Source organism: Stigmatopora argus, chromosome 3 (genome assembly GCF_051989625.1).
Source record: "Stigmatopora argus isolate UIUO_Sarg chromosome 3, RoL_Sarg_1.0, whole genome shotgun sequence".
Lineage (NCBI taxonomy): Eukaryota > Metazoa > Chordata > Actinopteri > Syngnathiformes > Syngnathidae > Stigmatopora > Stigmatopora argus.
In genome coordinates this window covers 21,633,284-21,657,168 of record NC_135389.1, presented here as the reverse complement: position 1 = coordinate 21,657,168, position 23,885 = coordinate 21,633,284, and the positions used below count along the sequence as shown (strand labels likewise).

General features: G+C 39.7%; 2 protein-coding genes across 8 annotated transcripts in view; both read left to right on the top strand.

Moving 5' to 3' along the window:
• The window catches only part of LOC144071728 (DENN domain-containing protein 2A), a 38,206-nt gene extending 27,885 nt beyond the window's left edge, over window positions 1-10,321 (top strand). For all 5 annotated transcript variants that reach the window (XM_077597074.1, XM_077597072.1, XM_077597073.1 and 2 more), the window contains 12 exons: window positions 438-619; window positions 877-986; window positions 2,719-2,788; window positions 3,462-3,539; window positions 5,067-5,207; window positions 5,296-5,444; window positions 6,702-6,879; window positions 7,847-7,888; window positions 7,986-8,091; window positions 8,177-8,476; window positions 8,577-8,663; window positions 9,673-10,321. In XM_077597074.1, coding sequence (XP_077453200.1) covers window positions 438-619; window positions 877-986; window positions 2,719-2,788; window positions 3,462-3,539; window positions 5,067-5,207; window positions 5,296-5,444; window positions 6,702-6,879; window positions 7,847-7,888; window positions 7,986-8,091; window positions 8,177-8,476; window positions 8,577-8,663; window positions 9,673-9,704 — 1,475 coding nt within the window. In that variant the 3' untranslated portion in view covers window positions 9,705-10,321. The remainder of the gene's footprint in view (window positions 1-437; window positions 620-876; window positions 987-2,718; window positions 2,789-3,461; window positions 3,540-5,066; window positions 5,208-5,295; window positions 5,445-6,701; window positions 6,880-7,846; window positions 7,889-7,985; window positions 8,092-8,176; window positions 8,477-8,576; window positions 8,664-9,672) is intronic.
• Window positions 10,322-11,287: 966 nt separating this feature from the next.
• Window positions 11,288-23,885, top strand: part of tead4 (TEA domain transcription factor 4) — a 35,492-nt gene continuing 22,894 nt past the window's right edge. For 2 of the 3 annotated variants that reach the window (XM_077597445.1, XM_077597444.1), the window contains exons 1-2: window positions 11,288-11,532; window positions 18,513-18,871. In XM_077597445.1, the coding sequence (XP_077453571.1) occupies window positions 18,865-18,871 (7 nt within the window). In that variant the 5' untranslated portion in view covers window positions 11,288-11,532; window positions 18,513-18,864. The remainder of the gene's footprint in view (window positions 11,533-18,512; window positions 18,872-23,885) is intronic. The other variant, XM_077597446.1, reaches the window with a different exon arrangement.

Genomic DNA, 23,885 nt, shown 5'->3' with positions numbered 1-23,885 from the left:
CTATAAAAAAACCCGGAATATTCAGGGCTTTTAATCCAGTTCTTTTAATCCATTTATAAAAAAAAAAATCTAAATATTATATCTAAAATGGTCCGGCCCACGTGAAATCAAGTTGATGTTAACGCGGCCCGCGAACCAACCCGAGTCTGACACCCTTGTTTTACAAAATGATTTTTGAACTAAAAACACAGAAAAAAATGATTAAAAAAATACAATTATTGATTTAAAAGGGGGAAAATCAGGAAATGTAATATACATCTATACTCTTCATTTTAATTTGATCCTAAAACAGAAAGTCAGCACTCATGATTTACTTTCCCAGGCCACACAAAATGATGCGTTGGGCCAGATTTGGCCCCCGGGCCGCCACTTTGACACGTGATGTAGTGTATAATTACAATTTTTGCATCTGATGTGTTTTTTTTACTGTCCTGCAGCTCATAGCCAGCGACTGGTGTCAGTCCAGTCTATGTTGAGGCAGACTGGACGCTATTGGACATTGGAACGGGACCTGATTGAGGAGAGAAAACTCTTTGAGTACTTCATCGTGGTGGCTCTTCACAAAACCAAAGCTGGAGTGCCTTATCTGCCCGAGGTCACGCAGCAGTTCCCTCTAAAGGTACAACTAAACAAATAACGGATTATTACGTACAGAGTCGTGGACTTAGAAGAAAAACACACCTGTCAATTTATAATACCGGTAGATTTTGAACTATATTGCCTTTCCCAAGAAAAAAAAGGGAAGCCTAGCGTTCCCCTTCATGCAAACCACTTAACCACCGCAACGGTTTGTAACTGGCGTTGGCAATGAAAGCGCTTATTGTAAAAAGTGCTCCTAGTGAGGATTTAATGACTAGGTTGACTTTTCCAATCCAGCTCGAACGGAGCTTCAAGTTCATGCGGGAGACGGAAGACCAGTTGAAGGTCATCCCGCAATTTTGCTTCCCCGACGCCAAAGACTGGGCGCCCGTCGACAACTTTCCCAGGTGGGTGGTCTTGGCGTATCGTGTTTAAGAAAACACTGAGTGGTCAAAAATGGTGACTTTGGACTCCTGCATACCTGTCAAATGATTAACGAGATCGGTTTTACGAAAAAAAAACGTACTTAAAAAAATGCCCGTACAAAAGCTGTTATACGGCATCCACAATTTGAAATGATCAAAAAACGTATACGTTTTTTGATCATTTCAAATTGTGAATGCCGTATAACAGCTTTTGTACGGGCATTTTTTTAAGTACGTTTTTTTTTCGTAAAACCGATCTCGTTATAGTCATTTCGGCTCTAATCCGGATTGTCTTGGTCGCTGATAGCAGATGAAAATGTCATCGTCGACTGATAATATTGTCATGCTCAAAGCATGATATGCACACGCGTGCCTGCCGTTTCCCAATATAAATATAGCGTGTCAGCAAGTAATGTACCCGGACAGTCAAGCTGTCAACGTCATACAGCGACAGTTACAGAATCATAAATTTAGTGCATACTGATTGGGCACCCCGTCCGGTTTGGGGAAAATGTTCGACTTTTAAGTGCACCCTACGTGGCTAAATGACCCTGCTAGACGCCCAATTAATTTTAACTGAAATAGGCTGGCAGCAAATGGCAGCCCCTCTTAGTCAAAACGGATTGGACGCCTAACACTGTCAATAGCTTAAAAAATGGAAGAACATTCACAGCCAGTTTTTTCAGTTCAATATTAGGAAGTATATATATATATATAATTGATAGAGTTGAATGCCCTTATTTTCATTATACAAGTATATTGCAAAGTGCAATTATATTTTTGTATCAATTAAAATGTTATTAATTTTCATTAAGATTTTACTAATTTCATTATTCATAGAAAAAATATTTTAAAATAGTACAATCATAACCTGGTGTTCACATATGCATATTTACATATGCATATTTTTATTTACCGAAAATTGACACTTGTCCTATACATATATAATTGATAGAGTTGAATGCCCTTATTTTCATTATACAAGTATATTGCAAAGTGCAATTATATTTTTTTATCAATTAAAATGTTATTAATTTTCATTAAGATTTTACTAATTTCATTATTCATAGAAAAAATATTTCAAAAATAGTACAATCATAACCTGGTGTTCACATATGCATATTTACATATGCATATTTTTATTTACCGAAAATTGACACTTGTCCTATACATATATAATTGATAGAGTTGAATGCCCTTATTTTCATAATACAAGTATATTGCAAAGTGCAATTATATTTTTTATCAATTAAAATGTTATTAATTTTCATTAAGATTTTACTAATTTCATTATTCATAGAAAAAATATTTTAAAAATAGTACAATCATAACCTGGTGTTCACATATGCATATTTACATATGCATATTTTTATTTACCGAAAATTGACACTTGTCCTATACATATATAATTGATAGAGTTGAATGCCCTTATTTTCATTATACAAGTATATTGCAAAGTGCAATTATATTTTTTTATCAATTAAAATGTTATTAATTTTCATTAAGATTTTACTAATTTCATTATTCATAGAAAAAATATTTTAAAAATAGTACAATCATAACCTGGTGTTCACATATGCATATTTACATATGCATATTCTTATTTACCGAAAATTGACACTTGCCCTATATAGAGTTTTAAGAAAAAATAATCATCAAATTAACCCCTATAACGTATGATTGTCTTCGACTTTTTTTTTTTTCATATGCCCAGTGAAACATTCTCATTTGTCCTGACTGGCGAGGATGGAAGTCGGCGATTTGGCTACTGCAGGCGATTACTGGTATGTTCCAAAAACGTCATCTTAATGACACCAAACATCTCATCTACACCTGATTTGGCATATCAAAAAGAAACGACTAACATTCTCTAATATTATGATTATTCATTGATAATGGTTGTGGAAAGAATGATAGTTAATAAAACGCCCAAAAAACATACTCACAAAGTTGGAACGAAACAAGAATTGGTACATATTCAGACAAAAATCTGTCTCCCACATGTTGTTTGATGCCCATGTCCACCAGTTCTGTGGTTTCAACCAATTTTCCAGTCGAGCCAATCCCCACGTGTTCACTAACCTCTGTAAATTCATTAGTAAATTTTTGATTGTCATCTATTCACTGGACAAATCGATAAAATGACTTATCGGTGGAATCATAATTCTCTTCTATTTCGGATTATCTCCCAATATAACTGCTAATAATAGATTTTTTTATTTCAATTTTACAGTTTGCTGTGCTGGCATCTCATTTAGGCCGCAGTTAATATGCTAACCGATTAGCCTCATATGAAGGTGACTCGTTTGAACGGAATGTTTTCGCTTCAGAATACAGCTGTTGACGTGTGACTGTGTTTCAACATTTTTTTATTCTCATAATGGAAATGTCTTTGTTGTGCTGAGCTGAGGCCCACCAATGTTTTAACACCGTCTCTCCCGTTGACCTCATCCACAGCCCAGCGGTAAAGGCCGGAGGCTCCCCGAGGTCTATTGCATCGTCAGCCGCTTGGGCTGTTTCGACCTTTTTTCCAAGGTACAAACAATTTGAGTAGATGCATCCCAAAAAGACTTCTGCAAAATCTTCCGTAACACAGCTCCTCCTCCACTGCTAGATTTTGTACCAAAAAAAATCCAAGACATCAACAAGGGCTGGCTCTAGAGGTGACTGTGTAGTTCCCTTTAAAAAACAATGCTAAATTAGCCAAAGCACCTTCATACCTGGAACTCGATACCAATTAGCATACATCAATTCTCGTCTCTGAACCTTTTAGGCCAATCATATTAAAGCCTGGCGGTTAGACCAACAAAATTGCAATCACAACGCTGTCTAAAACTAAGCTAGTTTTGTGTACGTGTCATCTTCAATCTACACAAGGGACTAAAGATGGAAATTAGCCCTCAGCTACAATCTTACATAATTACCTATATATGTTCATCTCATCTCATTTTCTCAACAACTTTATCCTCATTAGGGTCGTGGGGGGTGCTGGAGCCAATCCCAGCTGTCTCCAAGCCAGACACCCTGAATCGGTGGCCAGCCAATCGCAGGGCACAATAAGACAAAGGATAACCATCCACACTCACACACATACCTAGGGTCAATTTAGCCTGTTAGCCAGCTAGCTTAGCATGCATGTTTTTGGAATGTGGGAGGAAACCGGAGTACCCTGAGGAAACCCACCCAGACCGGGGAACAACCTGAATCGGTGGCCAGCCAATCGCAGGGCACAATAAGACAAAGGATAACCATCCACACTCACACCCATACCTAGAGTCAATTTAGCCTGTTAGCCAGCTAGCTTAGCATGCATGTTTTTGGAATGTGGGAGGAAACCGGAGTACCCTGAGGAAACCCACGCAGACCGGGGATCACATGCAAACTCCACACAGGTAGGGACATAACCTGGATTTGAACCCAGGACCCCAGAGCTGCAAGACCAACGCGCTAACCACTTGCTCCACGGAACCACCCATACATATATGTTCATTAACATGAATGAATATGTTCATTAATATGTGATGTCCCTTACTAAATACATCAAACTCAAAATAGCAGTAGGATGACCACCCTCGGCACCCCCGTGTGCGGGCTCGCTCCAGCACTGAGACGCACGTGTGTGTGTGTGTGTGTGTGTCCACAAATGTGTGTGTGTGTGTGTGCAGCTGCTGCGGGTACTACAGTGGAAATGAAAGCTATACAAGCATTTCCACTTGAAAACGTCTATTTAGCACACCACGGCTTCATTAAAGTGGCGAGCGAGCGTCAAGGACCTTTAAGCGGTCATGCTGTGCTTTGCGGCTTTCTTCAAACTACTTAACGACCAATGCATTCAGCGCCATCGTTTAGAAATGTGCCGTCAACATTTGAGATGTTCATCTGGACCTTTTCAAACCCTTTGAAAGAAATGCATACCTGTCAACCTCTGCCGATAACTGCCCTTATAAATGATTATGATTCCCCTTACAAACCCCCCCAAAAAACCTTACAAACACCGTACGGTGTTTGTAAGGTTTTTTGGGCAGAGGTTGACAGGTATGTAAATGGAAATGATCTTTTCAGATTCTGGATGAGGTGGAGAAGAGAAGAGCCATTTCTCCTGCCCTGGTTCAGCCCTTCATGAGAGGCATCATGGAGGCTCCTTTTCCTGCTCCCGGAAGGACCATCAATGTCAAAAACTTTCTTCCCGGCTCTGGAACTGAGGTGAGGCGCCATCGAGTCGCCACCCGTTTTTTTTTTCAGCGCCGTGGCTTTAAAACGGCGTCCGTCCGTCTGTCCCACCGACCGGCAGGTGATCGAGCTATGCCGGCCGTCCGATTCTCGTCTGGAACACGTGGACTTTGAATGTCTCTTCTCCTCGTTGAGCCTGCGTCTGCTCCTCAGAGTGTTCGCTTCGCTGCTTCTGGAACGCCGAGTCATTTTTACCGCTGACAAACTCAGGTTGGTTGCGGGTTCAGTATCCGTCTCAATGTGGGGGAAGAAAGAAAACGAATTGGAAAATAGCGACGAATTAGTACGGAAAGACAGAGTGGGCAGAGTGGCGTCTTTTGGAAAATTGGCAATGGATGCCAGCCGGCGTTGAGTGAAACTGGCGCCCACACAACGCGTTAAAGCTTTTAAAAGTCTCCAACTATTACATTAGCGCAGTGGCTTCAAGCTGCGCCGCACCTGGTTTGGCTTTAGCGGCAGGAGCCATTTAATTGGGATTTCAAGAAGAAAAAAACATTTCTTTTTTTACATCAGGCTGTTTTAATATCATGCCCCTTTAAAGAAACATGGCAAAACAAAACACTTTTTTTTAATAAATGAAAAAATAAGACTGTACAGTGGTACCTCGAGATATGAGCATAATTCGTTCCGGGACTAAGCTCGTATGTCGATTTACTCGTAACTCAAATGAACGTTTCACATTGAAATGAAATAAAAACAAATTAATTGGTTCCAACCCTCTGAAAAAACACCCAAAACAGGATATTGGATTGGAAAAACATATTTATTTATTCTAATTTGCCATCTATTAACAAAGTAATAAATAACTAGTAATTTAATAGTACTAAAATGTGTTTAATAGTACTAAAATTAGACGGATTTTGCGAAGGAGAGAGATGAACTTGGATTACAATGTCGAGGTACCACTGTAAAAAGAACGTCTTTGGAAGGAGGTTGTTGGAAAAATGTTTTGCAAGCTGATTTGGTTTGTTTTCAGCAAGAAAAAAATCATAAAGATGTTTTTTTCTAAAGAGTATAGCCCTTTTCCCTAAGAAAAAATGTCATAACTCTGCAAGAAAACAAATTATGACTATTTTTTTTCTCTAGAAAGAAAAAACATTGAGCTCCTCAATACTAACAGATAAAATGGAGTGTGTGCTGTTTTGCTCCCCCAAGTGCATCATTCCAATCACACTTGGAGCATATTTCATCTCCATTTTTTCCACGCTCACCATTTCAGCACTTTCAGGCTGATTAGTCTACTGCTCTCTAGTGACAAAAACGTGCTATTACACTTGTTTCCTCAGGCTTGTTTTAAATGACAATTTCCAAAGTGCAAAAAATGCTTACCAAACAGAACTCCTCTAACACATAATGGTGAGGTGAGTCATTCAAGAAAAGCAAAAATATTTTGTGTAATGTAAAGCAGGATGCCATGTTTATTAATAATGTCATTTCAATGAGGAATTGTCTGTTGTATTTTGACAGCACTTTGTCGCAGTGCTGCCACGCCGTGGTGGCCCTCCTGTACCCGTTCACCTGGCAGCATACGTACATACCAGTCTTGCCGCCTTCCATGTTGGATATCGTGTGCACGCCGACGCCTTTCATCGTCGGGCTGCTCTCAAGCTCGCTGTCTCGACTCAAGGAGCTGCCCGTAGAGGAGGTAAAAACAAGAAGAAAAGTACATTTAGACGTTAGAAGCCAGAGACATCCAATCAGTTTGTGTGATAAGTGGTGATTTGAAGTAAAAATTGCAATTTTTTAAGAGCAACTCTAGAAAAAAAATTGCAATTTTTTTTAGAGCAACTCTGCCTGGAAAAATTGAATTTTTTTAGAGCAACTCTGGAAAAATAGCAATTTTTTTAGAGCAAACTCTGGAAAAATAGCAATTTTTTTAGAGCAACTCTGGAAAAAGAGCAATTTTTGAGCAACTGTGGAAAAACACAATTTTTTTAGAGTAATTCAGGAAAAACAGCAATTTTTAAGAGCAATTCTGAGGCGGGAAAGCAATTTTTAGAGCAACTCGGAAAATACATTTTTTTTAGCAACTCTAGAAAAATAGGAATTTTAGAGCAGCTCTGGAAAGTCAGCAATTTTTTTAGAGCAACTCTGGAAAAACAAGCATTTATTTTAGAGCAATTCTGGAAAAAAAAAGTTATTTTTTTTAGACCAGCTCTGGAAAAATACCTTTTTTTTTTTAGACCAACCATGAAAAAAGGAGCAATTTTTTTTAGACCAACCATGAAAAAAGAGCATTTTTTTAGCAACTGTGGAAAAACACAATTTTTTTGAGCAATTCTGGAAAAATATCAATTTTTTTAGAGCAACTGTGAAAAAAAGCATTTTTTTAGAGCAGCTGTGGAAAAACATTTTTTTAAGAGCAATTCTGGCAAAACTGCAATTTTTAAGAGCAATTCTGTGAAAAAAACAATTTTTAGAGCAACTCTGGAAAAATAAGATTTTTTTTAGATTAACTTTGGAAAAAACAGCAATTTTTTTAGAGCAACTCTGGAAAAAACTCATTTTTTTAGACCAACTCTCGTTCATCTGGTGCCATCAATGGCAGCCAAATTGCAGGCAAATGGCTTGTTGACGCCTCACGAAAAGTCTCTCGGTTGTCTTCTCCACAGGTCCTGGTGGTCGACCTCGGCAACAGCCGCTTCCTCCGCCAGGTAGAAAACTCTAAAAGCCCATATAAGGGCCTAAATGCGCCCGTAACGGACCGCGGGATAAGTCGGTTTTTGACGGCTTGCGTCCCCCCGCCGACAGATGGACGACGAAGACTCCATTCTCCCCCACAAGCTGCAAGCGGCTCTGGAACACGTCCTGGACAAGAGGAGGGAGCTGGCCTCGGACAAAGGAGACCTGCTCAACGGTGAGCGTCACAGAGCCAAAATGGCGGGCGACGGAGCGCAATGGCGTCCCCGAATGGCCGCTTTAATTCTCCGCGTCTCTTCTAGATTCCAGCTCTCTCAGCACGGTGGTGTCGGAGGCCTTTGTGCGCTTCTTCGTGGAAATGGTCGGCCACTACTCGCTCTTCACGAGCGGGTCGGAGCGGGAGGAAGAGTGGGCTCCTTCCTCGCCAAGCCCCGCCTCCTCCTCCTCTTCTTCATCCTGCTGCTCCCTGTCCTTTCAGCGGGAGGCCTTTCGGAAGGCCGTCACCTCCAAGAGTTTGAGGAGGTTCCTGGAGGTCTTCATGGAGACTCAAATGTTCACCAGCTTCATCCAGGAGAGGGATTTGCGCAGGCAGGGGCTTCGAGGTACGCGGGAGAATTCAAAGCCAACATGGACGTTAAGTCGTGGAGATGAATGGAGGTTGGCAAAAAAAATCTGGGATCTGATTTTTTTCTTTTCTTGGAGGTCTTTTTGAGGTGCGGGCGCAGGAGTACCTCGACGCACTCCCGGGCAGTGAACAGCGAGGGGTCAACAAATTCTTAAAAGGCTTGGGTAAGATTTTTTCTACCCGCAACGGGAGCTCCAATACGGCGCTTTTCAAACGGCGTGTTCGTGAGATGTAGCGAGGCGATCCACACAATAATGTCCATGTTTTTTTGACCGCAAGAAACTTTTTAAATTCTTTGAACTTGTGTACAGTAATCCCTGGAATATCGCAGTTAATTATGACCAAACATGGCCGCGATCATTGAAAAATCACCAAGTAGGGTCACCCCTATTTAAAATGATATTAAAAAACAAACAAATAAAAAAATTAAAAAAATACATAAATAAAAATAAAAGTAAATACATAAATACATTAAAAAATAAATACATACATAAAAAGATAATACATAAATAAAAATAAAAAGTTCATACATAAAAAACAAAAATACATAAATAAAAATAAAAAGTTAATACATAAATAAAAAATACCTAAATAAAAATAAAAAGTTAATACATAAATAAAAAATACATAAATAAAAATAAAAAGTAAATACATATATTAAAAAAATTAAAAAATAAATAAATAAAAAGTAAATACATAAATAAAAATAAAACGTAAATACATAGATAAGAATAAATACATAAATAAAAATAAAAAGTAAATACATAAATAAAAATAAATAAATATATAAATACATTAAAAAATAAAGATAAATTAATAATTTAAAATGTATATATATATATATATTTTTTTTTTTTCTTCAGTACACTTTTTATTCTTTTCTTCAGTGCTGCGTCCTAGTAGCAAGAATTCCTTCCACTGCTAACAAGTTTCAGTGTGCATTTTCACATTTTCAAGAACTTTGAAAATATATATATATATATTTTAAAATAATTAATAGCGGAAAATAATCACGCTGTAGTGAATCCGCGATAAGTGAAGACGCGATAATCGAGGGGTTACTGTAATGACAATGACAATTCATTTTAGAGGAATGCACGTTTGGGTCAAAATGTCTCCCCAAAAAGTTCACAAATTTTAACTTTATTCTATTTTTTATTTTTATTTTTTCAGGAAACAAGATGAAATTCCTCTCCAAGAAATAATGCTTTCTTGATGGTAGAAAAAAAAATGGTGGCTGTTTTTCCCCAATGTAGAGAGAAGCCTTGAAAATGGAATAAAGTGGAAGAGGCGTGTGAACTCCAATTCCAGATGAGCTTTCAGTGTAAAGCAAAGCACAGTGTAAATACTTGAGGAACTTTCCACACAACTCATACATTCCTACCGCTAATTCCCATAGAAGTTTTGACAAGAGTACAACTTCTTCTTCTACAGGAGGCTTTAAGTTAATTTATATTCTTTTCCTTTTTCTTTTTTTTTAAATAATCAGCATAGTAATCTCGTTTTTGTCTCCTGTAGTTTGTTCATTGTCTTTATTTAACAGGATCTTGACTTTGTTGACTGTACGTACCACTTTTTCCAAATGATTTAACGATGTTTTATGTTTATTATCAGAGTAGAAATGAGCACCACGTGAAAGGCAAAGGAGGTAAATGTGAAGACGAGCAGAAAATGAATGTGAACGCTTCTCTGGAGTGTCAAAAGGTAGAATGGATGGATGGATGGATGCGTGTGTATGTTATCGTGCTAGCTAAGTCAATCCGTAGCTAGCTTCGCCTTAACCTTTGAGAATGGAACTTTAGAAATAAAGTTGTACATTTCATTTTGACAAGATATGCTTATTTGGACTTTTATGTGTTTTATGGCAAAAGTGTGGTTACACATATTACAACATTTCATATTTCAGGCTTTGCGGGATATCTTTTTTTTGTTGCAAAATAGAATCAGGCCTTAGTTATATTGACCCTATTCGATGATACATTTCTTTTCATTATGTGATTCATTCAAATCTGATGGATATTTGATCTATTGTTCTGGATTGCAGGGGAGTATTTCCTAGCATTACCACTGGAGGGTGTCAGAGGTTCGCAGAGAATTGTCCTTTAACGAGGGAATGATTATACGTATACTCCAAGTGTAAAGATTTTTTCACATTATTGGATTAATACACAAAAAAATGAAACATGAGTGCATCTCAGACTCCACTGGGAAGAAATTAACTATACCTTTTTTTGAACACACATAATTCATTAGAATTTGAGAAAATTAAGTCAGATTTATGTCAAAAAAGGTCACTAAATCCTTGACTTTCAGCATTCACAAATGTCTTAATAAACATTTTACTACATGTGATTGACTAGGCTTTAACAGTTCAACTCAGAATGAACTCACTGATTCTTTTCACGTTAGTAGTATTTCACTATATTCATTACAAGCACATAACTTTATTGAACGTTATTCATTAGTGCACTGGTGCTAAAAGTCGCCAGCGTGTAGGGCAGACAAATCCCAACATCAATTTTAAACAAATGTCTGAATCATTTTCATCATTATTGCAACTTGATTTGCTGAATTATTGATGCATTAATGTCAAGCATTCACACGAATATTACTGTACATTTTTGTTGTTGCCATGCTAGCGTTCAAACATCCAAACTTTATTGTCAACAAAAACAAAACAAGAAACTTTAATGACCACTTCAGGGCCCATTTTTAATGTGAGAATTTCCAATTTCACACAAATTGACACCGCACACATCGCTCCCTCCCTCCCTGTCCCACTCCACTCCCCTTCCCCTCACCCCTCCACGATGACGCGGTGACGGGTCAGACGTGCCTCCCCTCCCGTGGTCTTTTCTACGGCTTTTTTCTCGGGCTTCGTGTCATACCACGGCTAATTCCACAAATTCTTGCCCCGATCTCGCTTCAAACAAGCGGCACCGAGACGGACGATCAGCCGCACCACCACAAAAGAAAAACAAAAGAAAGCAAGAGTTGACAAACTATCGATCCACCTGCAAGAACGACCTCCAGGTAATAAATCAAAAACTTCTTCGCGTTTTTCTACACGTTTATCATATTTTTCCTGTTTGTTTTATTCCCATATTCAACTTTAAGATAGTGTTTGCTCGTGTTTACGCTCTCTGGTGATTCCCAGTTTACGTCGCCGACAGCATTGCTCGAATATTCCACATTGTAAAATGGGATTTTACACATTTTTATTATTAATGGCGGAATGTTACTTGGGAGAACTTTACAATGGAATCACGTCATTGCTTTTGCCTTAAATATTAATTGTGTCTACTTTGAGACAGACTGTATATAATTGCTTAGGCTTTAGTTGTGTGTGTGTGTGTGTGCCCAATTCCCAGAATTCATTGCATTCCGGTGTGGGTGCGTGACGTAGTTGATGAAAACACCTGCGTTTGCATTGATATCGTAAAAGTTTTTTTTGTTTTAAATGTTATTTATTTATTTATTTATTTTAACTGAAATAAATCTTTTTTTTTTACTATTTCGTTTCATTTAGCGTCCTCCAAAATACGGAATTTTATTTCCGCTTTACTAAATGGCACAACATAGCTTCAAACTAATACGTTTATCATTATTTTGGTGGTGGAAAATGAAACATTAGTACTTATGAGTGTCAGTAGTTTTGCCATATAAAACTCCTATTTCTATTTATTTTTTTATTCAAATATTTTCATTATTAAGAGTTTTTTTTCTTCTACCCTTGGTTGTGAATGAATACTCTGCTTAGAAATGTGGAAAATGCCGTTTTTTTCTATCAGAGTACCAAAACACCAGCACGATTCTACTGGTTTTCCTGTATTAACTGGTCTTGCTGGTTCAAAAACCAGCATATATAACATATTTTTTTAAAAGAACCAAATCAGAACCATTGTATAGTGCGCAAAAGTCTCAAATGCGCACTACTATTAACTTGTAACAAACTTCTTGTCATACATGTCAACAGTAAAACTACTAATGGTAGAAACAAAAATATTTTGGTTTAAACTAATATAGGGTTTCCTTAAAGTCTCTTTACGAGTTTAAAAGTTCATGCTTTGAAAAGACTAGCTATTATTTAAACTAGAATCCAAAATTCATAATCTAAAGACTCTAAAGTCTCATTTGAATTGCTAAAACATGTTTTAGTGACTCTGTTTTGAACTGTAGATTTTCTTTTTAAATGAATATTCTAAATATTCTGGAATGAATGTTCTTTTTTTTCATTACTCAATTGTTCATAGTTTGATTCGGAGAGTAACAATTCCTCTGTACGTGTCCAAGCGTCTTTTGGTCAAGGTCAGCTGGCATAAAATGGACGAGAAGAAGCGCTACTGAAGATAAACGGAGAGATTATTTTTAAAAGTCGGTGTGAAGTTACTTGCCTCACGTTGAGTCATGTGTTGAACGTTAAAAAAACAACACAATCGGTTATAAAATATGATACCTGGGTGTAAATAAATATAGCAAATGGTATTTAAAGCAGCAACAACTACACATGAGAGTTATCCTTTCGTTATTTATAAGTGCAACGTGTCTTTGGATTAGCGGGCTGTAGCATCTTTCTTTTTTTTTTTTTTTCTTTTTTTTTTTTTCATATCGTTCAATTGAATTTTTGATGGTGTCGGGATTTTTATTGAGAAATTGATTACCTAAGTGAGGGACTGTGAGGATAATTATGTAACTGTGTAGAATTGAATGGTTGTTATTTGTAGGCTAAATGGCTAAGTAATTAGCATTATGGGGTATAAACTCCAGCTAGTGAAAATGTTGTCATTCTCACGCTTGCAATTAGTCTGTAATGCTAATTGCTACGTTAGGACAGCATTACCTTGATTTACAAGCTCCCAAATGCGTCTTTCAGACAAGTTTTTGTCTCAAGATGCGAGTAAAAATGCTAATTACAAATGCTAAATGATGATCAGATTTTTTTTCTCCCCAATATATGAGCCATGGACCACTTAATAAAATAATCATGAATGTTGCAGTGGTTCTAAGTGAGCAATATTTGAAAACAAACACTGCAGCAAAACGTGTAGATAGACAGACATAGCAATAGAATACTTTTATTGTTGCTCTATGTAAAAATAATTACTGCTCTTCCAATGGAAATATTGATTTGAGATAAGCATTTCAATTTTTGAGCGTGGCGAATAAATTCATTTACCGTATTTTTTCGCATATATGCTGTATTTGTTGCAAAAAAATTATGACTGAATCAAGGGTATGGCTTATATGCGCATAAATTAGACTTGACATGCACATAGGGCAAGACAATGTGGTCGATACAGTCATTTATTTCAAAATAGAGAAAAAATAAACAGATAAAATGCTAAACACAATTTATTTTGACGTCTCGTAACCCGTATCTTGCATAAAACGTGAAAAAACTCACTTGTGCCTGCCAGGGCGCCGCCATCTTACCTAGGGATGATAAACTAGACCGCTACGGACCCACTTCCTGGTTGTACTGCTCACATGACTTCCTTTTTGAATTTTTCTACGTGCAGGCAATCCATCAGACGATCCTTTCAATTTATATCTCAGAAATAGCACGGGCGATGATTTTTCTTAAGATTTTCCCTTCAAAGTAACACATTTGTACTCCCTATTAAAATCATAAATATGAAGGTGAAAATTGTGAATCAGAGGGCGTCTTATATATGAAAAAAGTCAAATTCAACCATTTTAAAGGCGATTTTAAGGGTGCGGCTTATACGCGAAAATAGCTAATATGCGAGAAAATACGGTAATAGGAAATATTCTCTATTATCCATGTTTAAGAAGTGTTTTTTTAAGTAGGGGGAGGTTTAAGGTTTATTATAGGTTATCAATATAATAAACACTGAGAAAGTGACACTAGCCAGCAGGTTATTTAAGCAAGAGAGCCCCCACTCACCCAAGCATGGGCCCACATTCACCTTTTTTAATTTGTCCACGTGCGATGATTTTTCTCAAGATTTTCCCTTCAAAATAACACATTTGTACTCCCCATTAAAATCATGAAGATGGAGGTGAAAAGTGTGAATCCGGGGGCGGCTTATACGCGAGAAATTGTAAAATTCAACGATTTTAAGGCAATTTTAAGGGTACGGCATATACGCGGATACGGCTTATATGCGAGAAAATACGGTAACTCACTACAAATCTGTTTAATCTATTTTAAAGCAATAGAATTGCTGTAATTTGCATGTTTTTTTAAAAAAAATGTTGCTGCTGCGTCTTCCACTTCATAATGTAATAATAATGGCAGCCACGCTTGCACAATGCTAGCCTGTGTCATCAACCCGTTGTTACACCACGGCTAACGTACGTACATCTCGGTCGCTACAGCTGCTTTAGCTGACAAACCGAGTGTGAGTAATGTCAGTCAGGGTTTAAGCCCGCAAATGTGTGTGTGTATGTTTGTGATGGCGTCCCACAGGGCAGCTGACAGGAGTGTGTGTGTGTGTGTGTGTGTGTGTGTCGCAACGGGTGCAACAGGTGGAATGGCGCAGGGTGACGGGGCGGTAAAGAACACAGCTGTCAAGCCACAGAGGAATGTGACTGTTTGTCCTTTTTTGCAGAATAGTTTTTCCTCGCCGTCCCCGCTACGACTTTGTCGGTTGGCGTCCGTGTGCCGTGAATGTGTGTGCGTAAAGAAGAGTCGTTCGGAGACGCCGCCGCTAACGCCGCCGCGCATAGCGATCATTCCTCCTCGGCTCGCATGAGAATGAAGAATAATGCCTTGCTCACGGCCTTGCGACACAAAGACCAAGTCAGCGCTTTCTTTGCCGCGTGTTTACGTGAATGCGGGTGTGCAAATTCTTTCAAAAATTGTTTTGTCTCGTTAAAGTCGGAATGGACGGCTCGCTGTCCTCGGCGTGTGGATTTACGGTATTTGTTTTTTTTTTTCCACATCAATACGCAACGTCCAAGATGGCGTCTCGTCAATAACATTATAATAATGAACATTAAAATGCAGGATGATCAAATGTTTAGTCTTATTGGCGGAAAAGGGAAGTTTATGACTCATCCACTTTTTTTTTCGACTGTTTTTTTGGGTCGTTGTGCCTCATCAGTCATATTAATAGCTCTTGGCGGAGGATAAAGAATGTATGGTGTGTTGGCATTGTCGTGTTTGTCGTATATGGATATTAATTCTAAGGGTAGGCTTTTTTTTGGCAATTGAGTTTTGTTATTGTTTGTTAGAGTAAATTGGGTAAATTGTACGTCGAGATGGGGGTGATGTGTACACCCGTATTTTATTATGCTTCGTTATTTTTCGGGTTCTGGCGGCGTTAGTTTTAATGGCGCGTTACTGACTGTTATTGTCTTGTGCTCTTATCTCAAGACAAAACTTTGATTGGGAACTTGTATCTGGAAAGATTATTATAAATCAGTTTATAAAAGTTAGCAGGAGAATTGATGAGATAAGAAAGAGTAAAAAAGCAATAATAGAGTTTTTTTGCAAATAATGTCTATAGTAATTTTTTTCCGAACAACTGCTGTTGTTATTTTTTTTGTGTGTGTGTACTAATTATGCTATTTTTACTACAAAACAGCGTACTTCATTTTTACATTCCTGACCAGATTAATCCAGATTTTAGATCAAGCCAAGTGATATATTCCATTGTTTGGACTTTTCTATCTTTTATGGATTTTTTCGCAGTGATAAATTTCCCTCTATTTACGTGTTATGGTACTATTTTAAGTTTTTCTTTCTTTTTGGGTCACTCCAACTTTGTGTGTTTGGAAGCAGTTACGTTACCGCAGCACCAGCTGGAGGGGGCTGGAGAGGGGGGATTATCCCGTTGAGCGGATCCAGGCAAGAGGGGCCTTGCTGGGGGTGAATGTGGGCCCATGCTTGGGTGAGTGGGGGCTCTCTTGCTTAAATAACCTGCTGGCTAGTGTCACTTTCTCAGTGTTTATTATATTGATAACCTATAATAAACCTTAAACCTCCCCCTACTTTAAAAAAAACTTCTTAAACATGGATAATAGAGAATATTTCCTATTACCGTATTTTCTCGCATATTAGCTGATTTCGCGTATAAGCCTTACCCTTAAAATGGCCTTAAAATCATTGAATTTTACAATTTCTCGCGTATAAGCCGCCCCCTGATTCACAATTTTCACCTTCATATTTATGATTTTAATAGGAGTACAAATGTGTTACTTTGAAGGGAAAATCTTAAGAAAAATCATCGCACGTGCTATTTCTGAGATATAAATTGAAAGGATCGTCTGATGGATTGCCTGCACGTAGAAAAATTCAAAAAGGAAGTCATGTGAGCAGTACAACCAGGAAGTGTGTTTATAGCGCTTTAGTTTGTCATCCCTAAGTAAGATGACGGCACCCTGAGCGAGCAATGGCAGGGACAAGTGGGTATTTTTTCATGTTTTATGCAGTTTTTTTTCTTGAATTTCATTCATAGACGTCAAAATAAATTTAGTTTAGCATTTTATCTGTTTATCTTTTCTCTATTTTGAATTAAATGACCGTATGAGCCCCATTGTCTTTGTCACCTTGCAATTTCGAGCGTGTCAAAGTCTAATTTGTGCGCATATAAGCCGTACGCTTGATTGAGTCATCATTGTTTTTAGCGACAAATACGGTGCATAACCACGTTTAAATTCAGTATATAAAGATATTCCCTTAAGAACGGTGCTTTCCAGGAGCGTCTTTCTCGCTCGCCCTTCCCGTTTCTCCGCTCAGTTTGGCCATTCCCCACTTGTAATCTGCTTTGACGGTGCCGTATTTTTCCCCTCACGTTTGGACTTAGAAATGACGTGGACGTCCTTTTCACGGCCCAAATGGACAAGGCGCGGAGTCCACGCGGCTCGGACAAAGCCCCGATTGTAGCGAGCGGTGAGTTGCTCCCTGCCCGAAAGGAACTTCCGTCTTGGGCCCTTTCCAAATTTGCCGCGCACATCCTCCTCCACGACGTTGCGGCCAGAGCAAACAGGATGTCCATCTGTCGCCGGACTTGTCGGGGCTTCCGTTGATATCACTTGTGGAACGTCCAGCTTATGACGAATTTGCCTTTACAGATTCCATTTTGGAAAAGTCCATTTAAAATCACTCATTAATTGAATGTGTGCTAATAGTTTATAGTATAAAGGACTGGAACATGTTTTATATTCAAAACAAATGCTCTTTTTCATCGTCAAATGTTTAGAGACCTGGTTTTAATTTGTCCACATCTTGAGAAAGCAAAGCAATTTTGGGGTGAATTAAAACAAGACATTTGAAAATAGCGATTTTTACTTCAAGTAATAATCAACATTTGGTTCTATTTTTTTTTTCATTGTTTTATTCCACATAAAAATCGCAGAAGACCAATTTGCACACGTGAAAGACACTCGTTGTTAGTAGCATTACATGCTTTTTATCAACAGCCCATTTGTAGAAAAGATACACCATGAACCCAAAAAGCTAGCAAAGGGGACACTAGACCATTAGCATTGATAATTTTTCTGAGAATAAATGTATGTTTGATCTTTGATTATTGATTATTTGATCTGTTTTTATTTATTTTTTATCTATTTTTCATCTGGTTTTATTTATTTTGATCTATTTTGGATCTGTTTTTGTTGATTTTGATCTATTTTGGATCTGTCTTTATTGATTGTGATCCATTTTGGATCTGTTTTTATTGATTGTGATCTATTTTTCATCTGTTTTTCATTGATTTTGATCTATTTTTCATAAGTTTTTATTGATTATGATCTATTTTTCATCAGTTTTTATTGATTTTGATCTATTTTTCATCTGGTTTTATTGATTTTGATCTATTTTTCATCTGTTTGTTTGTTGTTGTTATTTGTGCACTACGTGGTAAAAGCTTGAAATCTCTTTATACTTGTAAAATGACAATCAAAGCATTCAATTCAATTCAATTCAATTTTCAGCACATTAACTTTAAAAATTTCTCCTTTTATTTCATTAGGAAATAGAAATCATCATTTTTTTTGCCTATCACCCGGTCTGAAAAAAACGAACTATTTTCTTTCTTTTCCAGGTCTTGAAAAGCAACATCGTCCGATTGTCGGATTCCACGCCCTCGATCCGAGTGACCGCTCTTTTCTACCCTCCTGGCCTTTTAGCCCCAAACTCTCCCCCACCCAAGCCCTTAGCACGCCCCACCTGTGCCCCCGCGGCCCCCTTGCCTGCTTCCCACCACGTCTACGGAGTGGGTGCCGGCTCCCTCCCCCAGGGCTGGGAGCGAGGAGCTGGGGGAGGCGCTCGACAAGCCCCTGGAGAACGATGCGGAGGGCGTGTGGAGCCCCGACATCGAGCAGAGCTTCCAAGAAGCCCTGGCCATCTACCCGCCCTGCGGCCGCAGGAAGATCATCCTCTCTGACGAGGGCAAGATGTACGGTACGCCCCGCCCCTTCTATCTTTCTCTTTGGCTTTCCCGCACCGTTGACGACCGGGGTTTATTTTACGCGCTCTTTCACCTTCTTGTGTTTCCTGCGCACCTGTCACTTCCACTCGCTCCCACAATGCAACAAATTGTGGGGCAAATTTTCAGATTTTCCCATAAAATATCTGAATTGGGATTGGGGTGGTGTCTGTCCCAATTGTATTTCGTACGTAGGTACGTAGTTTACCGTACAGTGGTACCTCGACATACGATCTTAATCCGTTCCGGGACTGAGCTCGTATGTCGAGCTTTTCGTAACTCGAGCGAACGTTTCCCATTGAAATGAATTAAAAACAAATTAATTGGTTCCAACCCTCTGAAAAAACACCCAAAACAGGATATTGGATTGGAAAAAATGTTATATTTCTTCTAATTCGCCATCTATTAACAAAGTAACACATAACTACTGGTTTAATAGTAAGACGCATTTCGCGGAGATATTAAACTCACTCTCTCTCTCATGATTATAATTTTGAGAGCTGGTTTCAACAGTAACAACCCGGCGACCAAACGTCCGTTCTACCAAACATCTGGTTGACCAAACGTCTTTCGACGAAACGTCCGAGTACCCTACTTTTCTTAAAATTTTCCCTCCAAAGTAACTCATTTGTACTCCCTATTAAAACCATGAATATGGAGGTGAAAATTGTCAATCTGGGGGCGGCTTATACGAGAGAAATTGTAAAATTCAACGATTCTAAGGCAATTTTAAGGATGTGGTTTATACGCGGAGGTGGCTAATATGCGAGAAAATATGGTAGTTTTCCTTTTTTCAATAGTTGATTCTTGCAAATAAGTAAAAAAGACAAAGAGCAATCGAACTATCGCTCACGTTTTCATTTTTAGCAGGCAAATTAACAAAGCAGGATCACTTTCCTTTTAACCGTAATGAATCTGAGCGCAAACAGGTGTTTGCAAAGGTGAGCTGGCGTTCCGCCATGACACGTCGCTCGCTGAAAGATGTTTGTCAACAAATGGCTTTGGCACCACGGCGCCCCCGATGTCTTGGACGGATCCGGTTGTCGGAAAACGCGGCGGACGGGCGGACAGACGCGTTGGCGCAATCCCACCGCTTCTGTCATCGCCTGGGCTTGTCGTAGTGCCAAACCGCTACTTTAACGGTTAGCATTGCCACCTGCCGTCTCTTTGTTTGACCTAGCGTTCATTCCTTTTCCGTACCGCTTATCCTCACAATACCCGTGGGGGGTGCTGGAGCCTATCCCGGCTGACTTGGGGCAACAGGCCTTAATCGGTGGTCAGCCAATTGCAGGGCACAAAGAGACAAAGGACAACCAATCATAGCTAGGGTTAGGCCAAGGGTGTCAGACTCAGGTTGGTTTGCGGGCCGTGTTAACGTCAACTCGATTTCACGTGGGCCGGACCATTTTAGATATAATATTAGATATTTTTTTTTATAAATGGATTAAAAGAACTGGATTAAAAGCCCTGAATATTCAGTTTTTTATAGATCTAAAACAATGTTTATTTTAGCTTTTTTAAAATCTATTTTTAGATTTTACAAAATGATTTCTGAACTAAAAACACAGAAAAAAATGGATTAAAAAATGACAATTATTGATTTAAAAGGGGGAAAATCAGGAAATTTAATATATCTATATACTCTTTTTATTTTTATTTTTAATTTGATCCTAAAACAGAAAGTCGGCACTCATGATTTACCTTCTCGGGCCGCACAAAATGATGCGGCGGGCCAGATTTGGCCCCCGGGCCACCACTTTGACACATGTGGGTTCGGCAATTAAGAGTGTTCAACCAGCTAGCCTAGCATGCATGTTTTTGGAATGTGTGACCAAACCGGAGTGCCCAGAGAAAAACCCACGCAAGCCCGGTGAGACACCATGCAAACTCCACAGTGTAAGGACCAACCAGGGATCGAACCCTTGACCCCAGAACTGCGAGGCCAGGGCGCTAACCACTTGACTTTTTCCCCACCCAAATGAGAGGTTACTGTACGGGCAAAGTGTGTCTTAGGGGTCCGCGGGGGGCGCGTGTGCTGGTACTGGCCTGCCAGGAATGGCATTCACTCCGGGTAGTCCGGGGGTTCAAGGCAGCTCAGCTGTAACCCTAAACCAGAATAGACGTTTACCCTTTGAGGGCCAGGAGGGGGCGGGCAAATAAACACCAAGGTGTACAGCGCTGTCTTGCGTGGCCTTGGCAAGACAGCGCATATACACATACATACACATACATATATAAGCACATATATACATACATACACATACATATATAAGCACATATATACATACATAGATACACATATAAGCACATGTATACATACATACACATAGATGTACATGCATGCATATGGTAGGTCTTAACACTCAGCCATTTGTTTTGTTAAAGAGCCTGACTGCTGATGGGAGGAAGGATCTGTGGAACTAAAAGTTATGATTCTGCTGCTCGAATGGTATTTGTTGACAACGCGGTTGCCATCTACTAGAAATGCATTTCTAATCCGTCCATTCCCGCCTTTGAATGCCTCTTTGGGCGGAGCCTAACCGTCTTGTTGTGACACTACCAGATTTAGTAGAACTTTGAACCATTTCCCCAAAGCGACCCCGATATTTTACCGTTTATTGCCCCCGCGGGCCTCCCGGGTGGCCACTTAATCGGCATTTAAGGTCACCGGTGAGCAGCCAATCGAGTCGCGGCGGCAGCTAAAATCAATGCAAAGCCACTTTGCGGGTCTTTAGCGTCCCCTCACGCCGTCGCCACGGCAACCGCCGGTCCTCTCTCACATTTCCAAATCAAATGTCGGCAAGACGACGCGTCGAAAAGGCCGTTCGGTGGCCTTCCACCGAGAGAAAACTAAAAAAATAACGCCGTCTACGCCGAGCGAATAGCGACATACTCCGAATTTTAGGTCAAATTCCCCAACGGGGGACGAATGGCATTCTTCGACTCGGCGATGACGCGCGTGCGAGCCGCCGCGTGGATGGAATGTCTGTGCGTACGCCATTGTGATTTCTGTAATTGAAGCGAATGTTTCGGGTCCGTATTTTGGCCGCCTCGAGCCGGCTCATTAGGGACGGCGTCCAGGATTTTGGCCGCCGTCTGCACGCTGGCGTTAATTTGACACGCGTCCGCCGAGGAAAACATTTCCTGCCTGGCGGGAGGTTCTCGGAATGGAACGTGTCGCAAACTGAGTGGAGGCCACGTCCTGGAATTATGGGGAAAAAAAGCGAAAGGTTGTGGAATGTGCTGTTGAAAAATAATTATCCTCTGATACAATTTTGGTGGTTGGCATTTCGGCTTCACAGCTTTGGGGCCTTGGGTTCAAATCCAGGATGGTCCTCACTGTGTGGAAGGTTCATGTTTTCCCTGGGCCTGTATAGGTTTTCTCTGGGTAGTCCAGTTTTCCCTCCCAACCCGAAAAATGTCTATGCTAGGCAAGCTGGTTGAACACTCTAAATTGCCGAGCCCTAGCTATGATTGGTTGTCCTTTGTCTCCTTATGGTTAGCATGTTGGCCTCACAGTTCTGGGGTCGAGGGTTCGACGCCAGGTGGGGCTTCATGGTGTGGCGTTCGGAAGTTTCCCCCGGGCTTGTGTGGGTTTTCTCCGGGTACCTTGCTTTCCTCCCACATTCTAAAAACATGCATGCTAGGCTAGCTGGTTGAACACTCAAAATCAAGGGTGTCAGACTTGGGTTGGTTCGCGGGCCGCTTTAACGTCAACTTGATTTCACGTGGGCCGGACCATTTTAGATATAATATTTAGATTTTTTTTTATAAATGGATTAAAAGAACTGGATTAAAAGCCCTGAATATTCAGTTTTTTTAATAGATCTAAAACAATGTTTATTTCAGCTTTTTTTTATATTTTTAGATTTTAAGGATTTTTGAACTAAAAACACAGAAAAAATGGATTAAAAAATGACAATTATTGATTTAAAAAGGGGAAAATCAGGAAATATAATACACATCTATATTCTTTATTTTGAATTTGATCCTAAAAGAGAAAGTCTCCTTGTGGTTAGCACGTCGGCCTCACGAGTCTGGGTTCAAGGGTTCGATCCCAGGTTGGTCCTCACTGTGTGGAGTTTGCATGTTTTCCCTGTGCTTGCATGGGTTTTCTCCGGGTACTCCAGTTTCCTCTCACATCCCAAAAACATGCATGCTAGGCTAGCTGGTGGAACACTCTAAATTGCCTAACCCTAGCTATGATTTGTTGTCGTTTGTCTCCTTGTGCCCTGTGATTGGCTGGCTGAGGATTCAGCCTATCCCCTGCCTGGTGTCCCTAGTCAGCTGGGATAGGCTGCAGCACCCCCAGTGAGGATAAAGCAGTTCAGAAAATGAATGAATCATTTTTCAGTGTGTTATTTATTCCTCGGGCAGGGTTCAATTGCGTTTTGACATCCAGTTGGACGCAGCTGTTTGCTTTGCTCTCACTCCATTCGCTAACAGCTGCGAGAGCGGCTCTTATCCGGGATTTCGACGGTTCTGTTCATGCGGGGTGGGGGGAGAAAAAGGGGGGGAGAAAAAAGGGGGGAGGCTTTCATTTCATTGAACATTGCGAGTGAAGTCAACAAAGCTTTCCCGAATGCTGACGGGATTTTCGCACAGTTTGGCAAACAAAGAATGTGCTCGCTCGGAAACATCGTCCCGCTAAGCTTTTACTCGTCGAGGCCGTTGTTGTCTTTTTGCGCCACCATTAAAATATGTTATGCAACTTTCGGGGTGGCTAATAAAATTGTTATGTGGAGGTCCGTGGAAAGCAAGAGGGAGTCCTCTCACTCTCGTGCAAATGTTGACAGTCCGGTGAGAGATTCACAGCCAGTCTTGACCTCTGCCTTTCAAAATGGCGGCTTAAATAGCTCATTTCAATCCTTTGTTGCCATTGACGGCGATAGATGGCCACCAGGGGGGTACTACCGTCCGTATTGGCCCGAATATAAGACGACTCCTGTCTTTTTCAAGACTCAAGTTTGACTAAAGACATTTTGAACA